Source organism: Biomphalaria glabrata, chromosome 15 (assembly GCF_947242115.1).
Source record: "Biomphalaria glabrata chromosome 15, xgBioGlab47.1, whole genome shotgun sequence".
Lineage (NCBI taxonomy): Eukaryota > Metazoa > Mollusca > Gastropoda > Planorbidae > Biomphalaria > Biomphalaria glabrata.
In genome coordinates, this window is record NC_074725.1 from 13,474,115 (window position 1) to 13,491,327 (window position 17,213).

The 17,213-nt window shown below is 37.7% G+C and overlaps 2 protein-coding genes across 7 annotated transcripts in view; one reads left to right on the forward strand and one right to left on the reverse strand.

The window, feature by feature from the left end:
- The window catches only part of LOC106055685 (ATP-binding cassette sub-family C member 5-like), a 130,727-nt gene that overhangs the window by 66,056 nt on the left and 47,458 nt on the right, over positions 1-17,213 (reverse strand). For 2 of the 6 annotated variants that reach the window (XM_056012687.1, XM_056012691.1), the window contains exon 1: positions 10,678-11,028. The exons of 3 other annotated variants lie outside the window; for them this stretch is intronic. The gene's annotated coding sequence lies outside the window, so the exon portion shown is untranslated. Of the gene's footprint in view, positions 1-10,677; positions 11,029-11,058; positions 11,084-17,213 lie in introns of those variants that run through there. One more of the 6 variants, XM_056012692.1, reaches the window with a different exon arrangement.
- LOC129923175 (variant surface antigen E-like) lies at positions 4,794-5,992 on the forward strand. Its single transcript, XM_056013063.1, has one exon. The coding sequence runs from the start codon at positions 4,925-4,927 to the stop codon at positions 5,990-5,992; it is 1,068 nt and encodes a 355-aa protein (XP_055869038.1). The 5' UTR covers positions 4,794-4,924.

The window sequence follows — 17,213 nt, forward strand, 5'->3', positions numbered from 1 at the left end:
AAGCTACTGTATTATTAACTTCCGGATTCAATTCTTGGGCTTACACCTTGAAACTATGTAAGACTTGAAAAAAAAAATATTGTGAGGTGCCCAGCTCTAGGAGGTGCCAGGCATCATGTATCAGAATGGGCACGATACCCAGAGCGCCTTAAGACTTTGGCTCAGGCGTTGACACCTTTTTTCCCCCATCACGACCGATGAATGTACTTGTATGCCAACACAATAGTGTCCCCTTTCTGTCTTGACTCGGTGGATAATGACGTCATTACAGGTCGTTTTGCCGTGTTCACTTACAAAGGATTCAACGAAGTTTACGACGTCTAGAGTCATAAGGTGTAACTAGGTCTAAGTACACGTACTAAGTGATGTAAGTACTGAGTACAGCGTGGAGAACAAGTCGTAGTACCGACTGACCTACGCCAAAGCTACGTTTCTCTTCACCTGCAAGCCTGTGTTTGCGTATGTGTGTGAGTGTAAGCCAGTGTTTGTGTGTGTGAGAGAGTCTTCAGTGTAAGCCTGTGTGTGCATGTGTGTATGAATGTATGTGCAAGCCTGTGTTTTTGTTCAAATTCAAACGTGATTCGCTATTAAAAATGTCAGGATTGTTTATATAGGTCATGCACATGGCACAATATATAAATGCGAATCCAGCACAGAGTAAATGTATGTCTTATGTATGTATGCCTTATTGTCTACTTAAATTGCAAACTTTTCTGTCAAATTCCATTTAGCTTGTTTTTTTAAACGTTTGTCAGTCTTCACTCTAAAATTTGAATGTAAACTAGATTCCATATAAGCCATCGGTAGGAAGTGAGAGGGGAGATATTGGTACCGATTAACACAGGGGTTCTCAGCCTGTGGATCGCGACCCCCTTGGGGGTCGATTGACGATTTGCCAGGGGTCGCCAAAGATCATCGAAAAAAGTATATTCTTCTATAGCTGTATGTGTGTGAGCGGGGGGGGGGATTGTAAAAAGGGGTCGCCGAGCTTAAAACGTTGAGAGCCGCTGAAGTTAACACCTATCAGGGGCGGCACCAAAATGAAGATATATAATGTAATAACTGACTCAACTCAACGCAACTCAACGAGGACATAGACGTTTATTTACATAGAGACATGACAAACACAAAGGACATCTGCCTTGAGCACAGCATCTCCATATTGGCTCTCCACTTGGGCGGAAATCGTTAGTCCTAATGTCAACATCCGACTTGTTTAGTCACAGATAGTGCGCACCTTCTTTCTGCACTATCTTGGATGGCGGTGCGCATGGCAAAGTCATAACAATAAGAAATAATAAAAACAAAATTCGGCCCACCTCTTACTATGGTGTACCAATCAGTGACTGATAACGACTGTGGTGTACCAATCAGTGACTGTCGGCGATAAGCTATTCGTATCAATTTGTATTATGCTTCAACAAATAAGAATAAAGCAATGACATATTGTAATTGGAAATTCCAATTCCATTAGTAGTCGCACCGGTTGACACCATCCCTAGGGACGTCTCTGGAATGCGAGATTACTTGCCGCAATGGTAGACTAGACATGACGGAGACAGGGCACTCAAAATTGGAGAAGTTCAAGGTCACGCGGCGGCCTTAGGGCGAGACTATTCGTTGTATAGGGTCTCACCACTGACCTGCGACGTTGCAACCTGTGGGCTGTGGAGACCAATAGCTGATTACCACGCCGTACAGACAAATGACGTGTCAACACGCTATTGGTCTAAACTTCCCACAGGTTGTGACGTTGCAGGTCGGTGTTCAGGCCTTCTATAACGAAAGGTTTCGCTTAGGATCTTGAATTTCAAATCTGACCCAGCACCGGCTTGTGAGTTTACGTCATCTGAGTTTGGAACTTGGAATGCTAAACGTCTTAAGCATTGAAACGGAAGTTTCAGCGTGTGTATTTATTGAATTCATTTGGAAACTTCGTATGGTGTGATTTCTACACAGTTGGGACACATGTTATTATGAGCAAAGTTTATAGTTTTTAAAATGGTTTATGAAATAACGATACTCGTTATAGACACGCCGTGCTTTTAGTGCTTGTTAATTTATTTATCTTGTCAATTACAAATGTAGGACTCAAAGCCTTTAATATCAAAGGAAGCACCAATTTCCAAGTAAAGAAAAATATTTTATCTTATAAATGACAGACATTACATTATGTATGAAGTGGGTCATGCCCCTTACATGGTTCGGAAAAGGTTTCTTAAAGTAAGAGAGCAATGAATTCTTCGGAAGCGGAAAGATGGATGGTCAAGGATGTACGTGGATAGTCTTAACATGAACTCAAACGGTTTTCTCTGCACATGAAGACATGCCTGGAAAGTGGAAATCATAGCTCTATGGAGGAGTGGGGTGAGACTACATAGACTATTTTGTATCATTTTAATGATTAGAATTTTTTAAAAATAAAAACAACATTCAAATGTGTGAATTACGTTGTTCAGGATCAAGTATGCTATAGATATAATGTTAGAACCACTCATGGCCACTGTAGACTTAAGAAACGAAACAGGAAACAAGAGAGCTAAGTGGTTATAGTACTTTTACAAGGGAGACTATCAGCTTTTGATCTCAGCTTTTTAGGTCATATTTTATGGTTTACATATATATGTATGGCTAATACAAACACTTATCTATTATATACGGAACATATGCGGGATTATAGAAACAGCTTTTCAAAATGTGTAGTGATGGTGGATTACAACTGTAATGAAGTGTATTGAACAGTATTGATATACATAGGAGAGGAAAGATGAAAAATACTTGCTAGTAAACAGACAGATCAAAAGACAGATGGATAGAATAGTAAACTGATGGAAAGAGAGAGAGAGCGAAAGCAGCAAATAGCCAATAGTGCATACAAATATTTAGGGCCCCACTAAATGCAGCTGCCCTGCCGTCACGTTCCATGATTAGATATATACCACAGGTCTTCTCAATATACAGCACTCGGCCCGCGCGTGATTGTGTGTGCTTGAAAGAAAGACAGAGAGAGTAAGAGAGAGACTCTCGCAGATACTTAGTGAAATCTAAATCTAGATCTATTTAGGATAGAACACAGAGTGTTTTATAAATTCCTGTATTACCGGCAAGTACTTCACATCTTATCTTATATAATACAGACGTTACTTCAAAAAAGATGATTACGTCCTACGTAATTCACATATACACGTCGACAAGTCATAAAACAGAGACATTTTAAAAGTGATCTGTAATCTCACGGGGATGGGGGAGAGACAATTTTTGAAAACGGCAGTTATAGAAGCTTTAGACAAGAGCCTTCACTTTATACACGGGGCGCTACATTCAGGGCGCAACCAGTGGGAAAATCATATCATTCCTAAACCCTATGTTCGACAGTTCGAATTCGGACTATATGTATTCTTTTCACAGTTAGACAATGACCATAAAATAAGACTCCACTCTTTAATCATAATAAAAATAATGGCAATGTCGTCGATTCCGATTAAGGATGAGTGCAGTGTTTCACATGGCTATGCAAACCCAGTTGCGACCTACATATTTTTCCGCTTCTCATGCAGACAAGGCCCGTTGTCCGCCGGCGGTCTATATAAGTTCTCTTTCCGTCTTCTGCACCTGTCTTCAATAATGGCTTTTCCTTGAGTCTCAAATAAGTGCCCCGCAGCCTTTGTGACAGCTTTCCAACTGTCTCTTTCAGACGCCATCTTATGCCAGCTACTTTCCTCTATGCCAGTGAGGGCAAAATGTCAAAGTAAATTTTCCATTTCAGACCTTGTCATGTGGACAGCACAACAACCAACCGCCTTTCCTTTACCCCAACTAATTTCATGTACCCTTTTGAGTTCGATTGACAGTGGACTCAGTGGCACCCTAAAAGAAAACCGAAATTCAAAATCCCAGTCTTCAAAAGGATTAGAACTTGGGAGTCCCGATTCGGAAGCCAAGCGCTTTACCACTCAGCCACCGAGCATCGTAGAGTTTGACAAAACCCCATCGAATTTTCTTCCAAACTTTTCATCATTTTTCGTCACGACACAATTTAATCCTAAAGTTCGACACATCATTAAGTCCAAACGAGTGTAAGTGTAGAAGAAGGGGAGATAACTTCCCCAAACCATCAAGCCGAGTCAGGTCTATCTTGTCCAATTTGGTTTACATCAAGATATACGCATTCATAGCCTGAGCTAATGTTAATAGCTAACCTGTACTTAGCTCTGCTCTTGTCACTATTTACAGTTAAATCTGGCGTGACATTGAACGCGAAATCGATTGAATCAAAATCAAAACATATTTACCTTAAGAATTTAAGGATTAGCCGTGACAGCATAATTACTTCACCTTGAAATACTGGATCAAATTACATTGTATTAGTATTATAGGTTTTAAAAAACTAATATCAACTCACTGTCTATTTGTCTGGCAAAAAGTTTGTACATGTTATTTCTCTCACACCAATTCTCGGGGAGTTGAAACTTTGCACAATTATTCATTGGCGTATACAATATAAGAATAAAAAAAACCGAATTAATTAATTGCTGGTAATTATTTTGTTTGATACCAAGAAGGGAAATTAATCCTTTAGTATTGACAAATATCTCTAAATATTTAGGGTTTTGTCACTTTAGATAATTGTACACGTTATTTTACAAAATTAACCCATTGGTCAATTAATTTTTTTAATTAATTATTTTGTTTGATAATGAATAAGGGAAATAACTTCTACATTGTTAACAGATATAGTTGTAAGTGCGGAGTTCTTCTTCTTAGATAATCTTTGTTTGTTTGGTTTTGTTTTTTTTTAAATACTTTGCTTGTTATTATCAGAAATCCACATATTCAATAAACATCAGACTCAACGAACATACGCAATAAGCTGTCATCAGACTCAACGAACATACGCAATAAGCTGTCATCAGACTCAACGAGCATGCACAATAAACTGTCATCAGACTCAACGAACATGCGCAATAAATTGTTATCAGATTCAACGAACACGCACAATAAACTGTCATCAGACTCAACGAACATGCTCAATAAACTATCATCAGACTCAACGAACACGCACAATAAACTGTCATCAGACTCAACGAACATGCGCAATAACCTGTCATCAGACCCAACAAACATGCACAATAACCTGTCATCAGACTCAACGAACATGCGCAATAACCTGTCATCAGACTCAACAAACATGCACAATAACCTGTCATCAGACTCAACGAACATGCGCAATAACCTGTCATCAGACCCAACGAACATGCGCAATAACCTGTCATCAGACTCAACGATCACGAATATATATACAACACACTGGCATGAGGTGCAACGAACACATACACGACCAACTGTCATTAGACTTAACGAACACAAACATACACGACCAACTGTCATCAGACTCAACGAACACAAACATACACGACCAACTTCCATCAGACTCAACGAACACAAACATAAACGACCAACTGCCATCAGACTCAACGAACACAAACATACACGACCAACTGCCATCAGACTCAACGAACACAAACATACACGACCAACTGCCATCAGACTCAACGAACACAAACATACACGACCAACTGCCATCACACTCAACGAACACAAACATACACGACCAACTGTCATTAGACTTAACGAACACAAACATACACGACCAACTGCCATCAGACTCAACGAACACAAACATACACGACCAACTGCCATCAGACTCAACGAACACAAACATACACGACCAACTGCCATAATCGTCTTCATCAAGCACTATCGAAGCGTCATATTGAGTCAAAAGTCAAAAGAATCTGCGCATGCGCGTAAAGCGTATATGTGGTTAAGAGCGAGTAACTTAACGAATAGGGATAAGGCAATCTCTGCACACACTTGCATACAAAATACTCAGATGACAAAACTAATTTGTGGTAAGTACTGTAAGGATCCCTCACTTAAAGAAGGAATGCACACAGCTAATGAGTCTCAAACTACAACCCGCAGATGGTGACGCCCGTGACGCAGTGAGATCAGATCCCTTGAAGCTTCTACCCATAATGCAGAATGAAGTCGAACAGGCCCATTTTAACTTTTTTTTATCACCTAGAACCAAACTTAAAAACAAGTGTCTCGGAAATTTATATGACTCTACGGCCGAAAAAAAAGAGGTTGGGCAACACTTGCATAAATTCATCACATTTTGTACAGTGTTTTTTTTTTCTTTGAAGAACAGACACTTTTATACAGACATTTTTAGAATTTTGTTTGTTTATTTGTTGCTTGCTTGTTCGTGCTGTGTTGGGAAGGCAAGGAGAGCTAGTGAACAAGAAGTTGATTCTTAGGGTCTATAGTGGTTATAGTGCCTATGCAGACATTGCCAAACCGAGGTTAAACATTTAATAAGTAAATTACAAATGTGCACAATTATTGTGGTAAAAAAACGTAATACGCACACATTTTGTTTTAAGGCAGACCAACACGTCTAGAGTGAATAGGCGTTTCCAAACTATTTAGAGAAAAAAAAAGAGAGCTGTTATGATATTAAAGTCATATACTCCACTGCCTCCTACATATGGCTCACCCGCTGCCCTTCTGACACTCCCCATACCCCTCCAACGTTTCATTTGATCCGCACGCCTACTCCCCTGTTTACATGACAGTGACTGGCTCATAAGTCACAGGTTAGGGAAATCACAACAAACAAGGGGACTCGGTGTGTTCTGTGTCACTGTTATAGATCAGGTCTCGTGTGTCAGGCCTCTAACAGATGTGTAGCGCTTTGCCGTTTGAACAACAAAGTAGTATGCACTAGGCAAGCCTTGTTTGTTTGTTTGTTTTTATATAGGTGTGGACGTCTTCTGCAGGTTGTCCAGCAGCTTACGAAACTAACCCTGGGCAGGAGGCTGCAGTTCGATTCCCGAAAGTTTATGAGGCTATTTCTCTCATTAATCAAGTGTTTTTTTAAATGGAAGGGAAAAACAATCGAGGCTATTTATGTGAAGAGACTTAGCTAGAAATAAAACACAGGGAAAAAATAAGTGTCATTTGTGTGAGTGTGTGCGTTGGTGTTTTCGAATTCGTAAAATGAATTTAAAAAATTGTGTTAGTCTTTGCCTAGAAAGTTGAAAAAAAAAACTCTTTAAAGTAGATTTAATTAAGTAAATTAAGACATTTGAAAAATTGAATAATGAAGACTGCACTAAATCTAACAAAATTAGTCTACAAAAATGAAAGGAAACCTGTCATCTAGTCAATGCAACATTTTTGTAAAGGCCTTGAACTAATTCTATCCTAGGTGTAAGTTTTGAGTTTAATTTGAAGAACTGCTGACTCGAAGACCTGGATATCGGACAAACCGAAGCTTGTAGTAGACTTCCGGTACCAAACTAATTTGTGTTTCTAAATGTTCGCTACACTTTTATACATGGTCAAATTATTCCTGTTCTGTCAGTACCAACAGTTTGCCCTTTTGGTGTACAGACTACGCAGGTCGCAAAATAACTATAAAAAAAAAAAGAAAGATGCGCCGACTTTAGCAAAGTTTATAGTCAGTAAGGAAAACCAGTGACGTAGCAGCGTTTAGGTCTCTAATTAACACGCATGACTGGATTAACACATGGATACGTGAAGGTCGTAATTACCTTTTATATATATATATATATATATATATATATATTATATATATATACATGAACGGCTATGTGGTTGGACGCTGGGTCTTGTAAAGCCTGCAAAGGATTTTTTTTTCTTTGGTGTGGCTGCAGGCAAATAATATTTACGCATTGCAAAAGTCTCCCCGCCCTTACTGTCAAGAGAGGAAACTATGTCGCTTCCTGTAACTCCCCAGCAGTGCATGACAGCTGCAGGGTAGACTTTTTAAATATGCTGTAAATATTTCAAGCGAAAACAACAATGATCAATTAGAATTCGAACTGTGGAACTGTCATCTCGTATAAATATTCTACTACCGCTTTTAGTTAGTTTTCAAACAATGGATTTTTTTTGGGGGGGGGGGGCGGGATACGAATACCTTGAAAATCTGTTACTATTTTATAAATGTGTAAATTACAAAATTTCTTTAAAATATGTATATATATATACACCCATCCCATGCGTATCCATGTGTGATCTAGTCTTGCATGGTAATTAGAACTTATTCATCCACCATATACCATTGCTTATATTGTCGGATTCAGGCAACTCATTAGATGGTCTAATGGCACTTGTACGATTATGTCTTAGTCTTAGAAAAAGAAATAAGACATGTTTTGTTTTGTAAGTTATGATTCAATAATTTTTATTATTATTATTGCTACTTGTGCTAATTTTGGTGTTTAAAGAAGCAATTTATCGGAGCACACATCCTAGATCTCAATCTTTGGGGGGAGGGGGGTAACAGTGTGAGAATCCTTGGTAAGAAATAAAAGGTTCAAACAAGTCACGATATGCATCAACTAATCTCGAGCGAGGTTGATCTAGTCAGAAATAGCTGAACATAATCTTTAATTAGGTCGATTTGTCTTTTGCCCAAAGGACACAATTTTGTTGAGCTAAGCGAATTATAAAGAAACTATAATTGTATGCATGTATTTTGGGACTGTTAGAGCTTTCTCCACCATTAGGCAAGACTGACTACCATCGTCTGAACCGGTACAAATTTAGGGAGAAGGGGTTAAAACAAAGAGTTTAAAATAGTTAATTTTAATTTAAATTTGTATTGTTCGCAAATATGATCACATCATTGCCACCGTGTCCCTTTCAATACTAAAAAATGTTAGTCGAGGGGAAGAGGGAACAGTTAATAAGACAATAAAGAACGACAATAAAACAATAAATTTAAGTAAAGGGAGTGCACTTTGCGTAATATTTCTCTTAGAGTGATTAGCAAGTATTGTTACATCATAAAAAGGGAGCATACACATGTGACGGCTGTTAGTATTTTAAAAAGATTGCTTTACAAAATCACTGGACATAAAAATTTTGGAACATGCGCGGAATGAAGAGGGACTTCAGACCATGAACAGTTTCCCCATGGAACAAAACGTGTGTCAAAATCTTTTCGTACACGCGAATATCTCCACTCTGATACTAAATAGATTTTGATATTCTCTTTTCTACGCATCAGCTAGTGACAGTCATATTAAAAACAAGCAAAATATTTTAAAAAGCTTATCTAAGAGGAAGAATCACAAAATCACTGCCATATATCTAGATACTCCTGGACTTAGCTCAATTTCCCTATTTAAAACAAAATTAGTTACTTACCACTAATTGATTAACTGGATGTATTAAAATCGACTAAGAATAATTATTTAAAAATTTTAAATTTCCTTTTGATCCGAGAATGGAAAGTGGGAAGAAACAACATGTACAAATCGTAATGAGGGAAATAACTCCACATTAAAGGCCAATCTTTATAGAAATAGCATTTATTTCCCTTTTTGATACCAAAGAAAAAAAATTACTAATAATTAATTAATTAAGTGGTTAATTTTTTAATTGAATTATATTTTGTTAGGTACAATTAATTTTTTTTTAACGTTTCAACTTGATCAGAGCGATTAGTATGGGAGAAAGAACGTGAACACACATTATACCAGACAGAGTGAGTTGATACATACGTTTTTGTTTGTTGTTGTTTTAAATTAGAATATTAAGAAATAGAGTGTTCAAGACACATGGATTAAACATGCTCTCAACATACCATGTCCTTTACACAGTTGAACTATTACCCGTCCACCAACACTGCAATAGTGTTAAGACTTAGGCACAACACAGTTAGATTACTTCTGCCCAGATGTCTCCCCCATACAGAAGTAGCGCCACAGCCTGTCCCCAACACCGTACTATTTTGAAAGTCCTCCACACAGTAAGACTGCTAAAACATATCTCGCAGACAGAACGCTGTAAAATTGATAGAACTCGTCTCAGCTCAAGCTAGGCGTGCTTTACGTCTGAGATTTCAATTAGTTTCTGGAGGCGAACTGGCGCTAACAGTTTTACTTGTGTGAGTTAAGTTTCGAGAGCAGCTAGGTTGGGCCGAGTTGAGACATATTTGAGATAGGGTGTCTAAAGGGCCGAGTTGAGACTTATTTGAGAGTTTGATGGGGTGTCTAAAGGGCCGAGTTGAGAGTTTGATGGGGTGTCTAAAGGGCCGAGTTGAGAGTTTGATGGGGTGTCTAAAGGGCCGAGTTGAAAGTTTGATGGGGTGTCTAAAGGGCCGAGTTGAGACATATTTGAGAGTTTGATGGGGTGTCTAAAGGGCCGAGTTGAGAGTTTGATGGGGTGTCTAAAGGGCCGAGTTAAGAGTTTGATGGGGTGTCTAAAGGGGCGAGTTGAAAGTTTGATGGGGTGTCTAAAGGGCCGAGTTGAGAGTTTGATGGGGTGTCTAAAGGGCCGAGTTGAAAGTTTGATGGGGTGTCTAAAGGGCCGAGTTGAGACATATTTGAGAGTTTGATAGGAAGTCTAAAGGGCCGAGTTGAGAGTTTGATGGGGTGTCTAAAGGGCCGAGTTGAGAGTTTGATGGGGTGTCTAAAGGGCCGAGTTGAGAGTTTGATGGGGTGTCTAATGGGCGGCCGGGTGCCCTCTAGACGCCCATGCGCCACCGCATCATCGATGTAACATTTAACACTGGACAAATATCTAGGCGCTCTGATGGTGCAATAAAACAAAAAAAAAAAAAGAAATTTCGCTTACCTGTTACGTAAATGATAAGAAAGCACCGCATTAAATCCAGCATATAGACATATAGATCTATAGAGATCATTAAGAAAATCGTGGAGCACAACAAACTAAACTTAGATAGATCTACATATCATCTGTAGCAAGAGCTTAAATAGGGCACACTATGTAATTACTGGTACATCCCCGTCACATGTTCAGCTCTGTTATCACATCGACACTGCCTGTGAACCGTCCCACGTTGTAAGATAAACACCTCTTCCGAGTCCCGTATGTACACACGCGTCTTATTGTACCTGTACGCAGTACACTAAACGTTTTACATACCTGGTCACATTACAGGCACAAACTTAATTCAGTTTAATGTTAAACGGGAGGAGGGGGGGGATATCTTACCGGAAATAAAGAATCCTTAATGAAAATGAAGCTATTTATAACCTTGCATATGAAATGTGACATGCCCAGAAAGCCACTCCTATGAATGCTAAATGACAATTTCCCAACAGATTACGAGAGTGAGAGAAAGAGAGAAAGAGAAAGCAAGAGGGTGTTCCAAGTCTCTCTTAGATAGGTCGCTGCGCCTGTACTACAAAGTCGACCTAGAACTGTGTGTGGTAAATAGGGCGTACTTGTACAACAAAAGTGGGGTAGCGAGGGTAAGGACATGGTTTATTTATTTAGGGGGGATGGTACATACTGCAAGGACCTAAAGATTGAGAGTTGGAATGGAGAGAGAGAGAGAGAGAGAGAGAGAGAGAGAGCAATGCTTTGCGCGAGATTATTAACAGCGAGGCCAGAAATACTCGTACAAGTAAAGCCATGTTTTTGCTAATAAAGAAAATGTGTAAATTAAAGAAATATTACATGGAAAACAAACGGAATCTTGCAGAAAACTTTACATGAATATTATTTTCAATCTCTATTAATATTAAGAAAGTACTCCAATCACTACCACTGACCATTATTTTCAATCTCTATTAATATTAAGAAAGTACTCCAATCACTACCACTGACCATTATTCTCAGGTTAAGCGAGTAGCTCTTAGTCCTTAACAATCTTCTTTGAATTGTAATTCTAAGTCGTCCCTTCTGAGAACTTCATTCAAGAGTTCGTTCAATGACGTAGATCTTTGTTTTCCCGAATAAAAAATATATCTGGCATTTATTGGATTAGTTACGATATGATAATGTTGTGACTCTAATACCACCTCAACATCCCTAATAATAGGCAGCATTTACAGACCACCAAATTCTAGTTTAGAATACATGCAGGAACTATGTAATCAGATTACTACACTTAAAGAGACAAAAATGCAGTTTTTTGGATTATGGGTGATTTCAACCTACCTGATATAAATTGGAAAACACTAACCATAGATAAACACCAAAACCTTAAGGACATAAATGAGCTTTTCATAGAAACTTTACACAACCTAAGTTTAGATCAAATCATTAAAAAGCCAACTAGATTAAACAACACATTAGATCTCTTCCTAACCAACAGACCTGGATTAGTAGTTGATTATGATATTATCCCTGGTCTATCAGACCATGAGATCATAAAAATACACAGTCAGATAAAAGCAGTAGCCAATACAAAACCCAAAAGAAAAATCCTACTCTGGAATAAATGTAACCTAACACAACTATAACCTAACACAACTACACCAAGCTGCATTAAACTTTCAACAAACATTCTTATTAGAAAAAGACATTAACCAACCAGTCGATGACCTCTGGAATTTCATTAAAAACCATCTTAAAAGCATTATAGAAAATCATATACCAACTAAATACACATCAAACAAAATAAATAAATGCTGGTTTAATAATAGACTAAAGAAGCTTTGTAAACAGAAGGAAAACCTATATAGAAAATTTAAAGAAACTAATGCAGAAAGAGTTTACAAAAAGTATATAAAAATTAAACACTTAACCCAAAAAGTAAGCAGACAGCTGCAGAGTGAATACATAAACAATGTAATATCTAAAGATAACAACAAAAACCTATGGTCATACATTAAGTCTAAGAAAATGGAAACAACAGGCGTAGCGCCATTAAAAGATGAACATAACATAATACATAATGATAATGAAACTAAAGCAAAAATTCTAAACAAATACTTTGCATCAGCATTCTCAGCCCCAGGAGACAAAGACATATTACTGAATTTGAACCAAGTAGACAACATAGAAGATATAGTAGTACAAGAAAATGGAATTCAAAAACTATTAGCCAACACCAAACCAAATAAAGCTTCTGGACCTGATGGTATTCCAGCTAGATTACTCAAAGAACTAAGTAATGAGCTAGCCCCAGTGTACAAAATACTCTTTCAGGCTTCACTTAACCAGGGCAGAGTACCAAAGGACTGGAAAGAAGCTAATGTCACCCCCCTATTTAAAAAAGGAGAAAAATCTGACCCAGGAAACTACAGACCAGTATCACTTACCAGCATCACATGTAAAATCCTAGAACACATAATATGTAGCAACATCATAAACCACTTAGACAAACATAATGTCCTCACACCATACCAACATGGCTTTAGGAAATATAGATCATGTGAAACACAACTAATAAGACTAATTGATGATTTTTCAAAAGGTTTAGATAATAGTGAACAAATAGATGCTATCTTACTAGATTTTTCTAAGGCTTTTGACAAAGTTCACCACCATAGTTTGCTTAAAAAATTAAAATATTTCGGCATTAATGGTCCACTGCATCAGTGGATTAAAGACTTTCTGATAGGGAGAGAACAAACTGTAATAATAAATGGTTCTAAATCAACACCGATAACAGTAAACTCAGGTGTACCTCAAGGAACAGTCTTGGGTCCACTACTATTTTTAATTTGCATAAATGATTTACCAAATTGCATTACTTCAGGAACAAAAGTCAGATTATTTGCAGACGATTGCATAATATATAGAACAATAAAAACAACACAAGACACAGATATTTTACAAAGAGAATTAGATGAATTACAGAAATGGGAATCAAATTGGAGCATGTCTTTCCACCCAGAAAAATGTCAGTTGTTAAGAGTAACAAAAAAACTAAAACAAATTAATTCCACTTATCTTATTCATGGCAAACCAGTAACACAGACTAAAAACGCAAAATACCTAGGTGTTATAATAAATGAAAAACTGTCATGGAATCCACATATTGATGAAACTAAAAAAAAAATCAAACAAAGCATTAGGATTTATTAAAAGAAATTTCTATAAATCAAATAAGAACATAAAACTAAAATGTTATTTAACCTTGGTTAGGCCAATAATAGAATATGTATCCTCCGTTTGGGACTCCTCAACTCAAGAAAACATTAAGAAACTAGAACAGACACAAAATAGAGCAGTGCGATTCATAACAAACGAATATTCACATTTGACTAGAGTAACACCTTTAGTAAAATCACTAAATTTAGAAAGCCTTCAGGACAGAAGGCTCAAAAGTAAAGAAGCAATAATACATAAAACACTGAACCATAATCTTCAAATAAAAAAACAAAATTTTGCATGTTAATTAATGGTTTCAAGTCTGCCAAGTCGTTGATTTTCCTGGCTGACTCAGGCAACACATTCCATGCTGTAATACCACTAGGGAAGAAGGAGCATTCGTACAAACATGTCCTAGCAAGGAATGTGCCTTTGTCTTTGTGCCTTTCTGAGTATTTTATTAAGTTTTTTTTTTTTTTTTTGTATTTGAAGATTATGGTTCAGTGTTTTATGTATATTTGTTACTTTACTTTTAAGTCATCTATTCTGAAGGGTTTCTAAATTTAGTGATTTTACTAAAGATGTTCATGTGTCAGTCTAGTTATGGATGTTAATCAGTGACTTAAACTCTGCTAAGTCGTTAGGTTTCCTGGCTGATTCAGGCAACCCATTTCATTCTCCAATGGCACTATGGAAGAAGGAGCACTTGTACGAATGTGTCCTAGCATACGGATGATCAAATTAGTTTTAATTCTCTTACTAGACATCTCGACATTATTTTGACAAGATTTGCTTCTTACAGTGAAGTATTTTCAGACTGACCGATAGAAGACAGAAATGAAGATAAAAAAAAAGAGATGTAGAAACGGGGGGTGGCGCTGTAACAGATCTTATATTCACAAAATTTAATGTTCATTTCATTCCTTAAAAATTGACCTGAGAAGCCATAAATGTCTGTTATGTTTGTTGTGACACGGGTTGACCTGGTCTACTTTACTGAGGTTATTGACATAATAAAAGAAATATAACGAACTGACATTGAAAATATATTTGGATGGGTTCATTTTATTTGTAGCCCCTACATTTTTATATATATAATATCATTGCTATAGTGTACAAGAGATCGAATGGCAATATTGTAAACCTATACATTATGTCCATAGTAAATCATTTTAAAAAATCCCAACAAGATGTAGATAATTCTAATTTTATAGATATTATAAGATAAGATGTGCGTCTATGTTATAAGAAAAGACTTATGTATTTCTGCATTGAACAATAAGAATTCCATATCTAGTTCACATAACATTCTTTATTTTACGGAAATTGCAATTTTCATACCACAGTAATATGTTAATGACACTTAGAATTTAGTCCATAAATTGAATAAATGTTTAATCACTTGATCGCCGGAAAGCAACAAAAGTAAGTTCGTCCAAAGTCCAAAAAATCTAGAAACTATAATGTAAACGCATCAGCTCGTAAAAAATAATCATCTAGTTTAATGTCGGCATCTTCGACAGCTCACGTTAAATCGCAAGAGTACGAGCCATCCCCAGGTCAAGGGAAGGAACAGGTTGAATTTGTCTTGGATTTCAAAGAAAAGATTCAAGATAGCGTCTCAGTATATTTCCTGCGTCATATTCTTTTCTTTTTTTTTTATCTGTAAGCAAGCCTGGTTATCAATACGAGAAACATTCTGGCACAGAAATACACGCATCATAACAGGTAAAATAGGCTTACTTAAACCACTCTTTCAACTTACAGTCAGAAAACATTTTCTGCTTATAGTTAACCAATATTATGGTGCGACCCACTCCTCCAAGTGTCCAATATTTCCTTCACATAACTAGCCCTCCCTGTCCACTCTTACCTTCAAGTAACTAGCCGTAATCGCCCCTCTTTTCCTCCTTTGCCAGCCCTCACTGTCCATTCATCATTACGATACAAGCCCCCACTGTCCATTCTTTTCTAAGGAGAGTGCTCACGAAATTTGTGTCGTCTAAGTGGTAAAAGTTTGAGAATTATGGCCTGAGGATTGTAATCCTTGTCTTTTGAAATGCAGATCTTCGATTTGCATTGCTCACAAAGAATGGTTACCACGGTTAGCTCCCTCATGCTTCAAGAAGGCTATACCATTAAAATAAGCCTAACAACCAGTCATGTGCGATATATTATTTTGTCATTTAGACTTAAGAGTGTAAACAAAAACCATTTGGAAAAACGGGCATACCATGCTTAGTTAAACCTGATTTCTTAAAGTTAAACATGCTTTACAAAAATGAATTTAAAAAAAAAAGGATTAACCTTTTCTGTTATTGCTCTATTGTTTTAGTCTTTAAAGATCGTCCTGTCCTGCCTTGCGAAGAGGGTTGAATAAAGTGAATCATTTCATCATCATCTTGGTTCTAAACGGTTGTTTGTTGTTTTTAAATCGTGTTCTTATTTCTTGCTACCTTTAACCAATTAAAACCATTCATGCTATTTGGGGACGGGCAAGGTAGTATTAATTGTAGTCAATTTAAATTCGGGGGTGGAGGGATAGGAGAGATAGGGATAGGAGGGAGGGATAGGAGAGATAGGGATAGGAGGGAGGGTTAGAAGAGAGGGATAGGAGGGAGGGATAGATGAGATAGGGATAGGAGGGAGGGATAGGAGAGATAGGGATAGGAGGGAGGGTTAGAAGAGAGGGATAGGAGGGAGGGATAGATGAGATAGGGATAGGAGGGAGGGATAGGGGATATAGAAGGGATAGAGTTAAAAGAAACATTGCGGCCTGGCAGTCTAAGACAACAGATTGAATTGGTGTTTTTATTTCAACGCGATGACATCACCTCGCACTGTGCCATAGGTCGGCGCCGGTCATAGACTGCCAGCAGAATTGAACTAACATTTAAATTCAATGCAGAAATCTTTTAGCCCTTCCTTTATCCCGGCTCGTGAGAGGGCAATCACGGGACATGAGGAAATGATGAGGCTAAAGGCAGAGGTGTTAATCTCCAGGAGGTGAAACCAGTCCATATTGTCCAAATTTGTCCTCGAAGCGGAAATTGTTTCAGCCCTTAATCCCACTGCCGCCGCCTGATCGCCCAAACCGGAGTCCGGCATCCACCCAGGCACATATGGTTAGCCACCTCGTATGTTTATGAACAAGTCATGTTAGATCGTCCAAACCGGAGTCCCGCATCCACCCAGGCACTCGTGGTTAGACACCTCGTATGTTTATGAACACGTCATGTAAGTTAGAGGGAAATGGAGTCAGAAGGTACGACTCCGTTAACACTGGGTAGAAAAATGAAAAATGTTATAAATGTGTCGGTTGT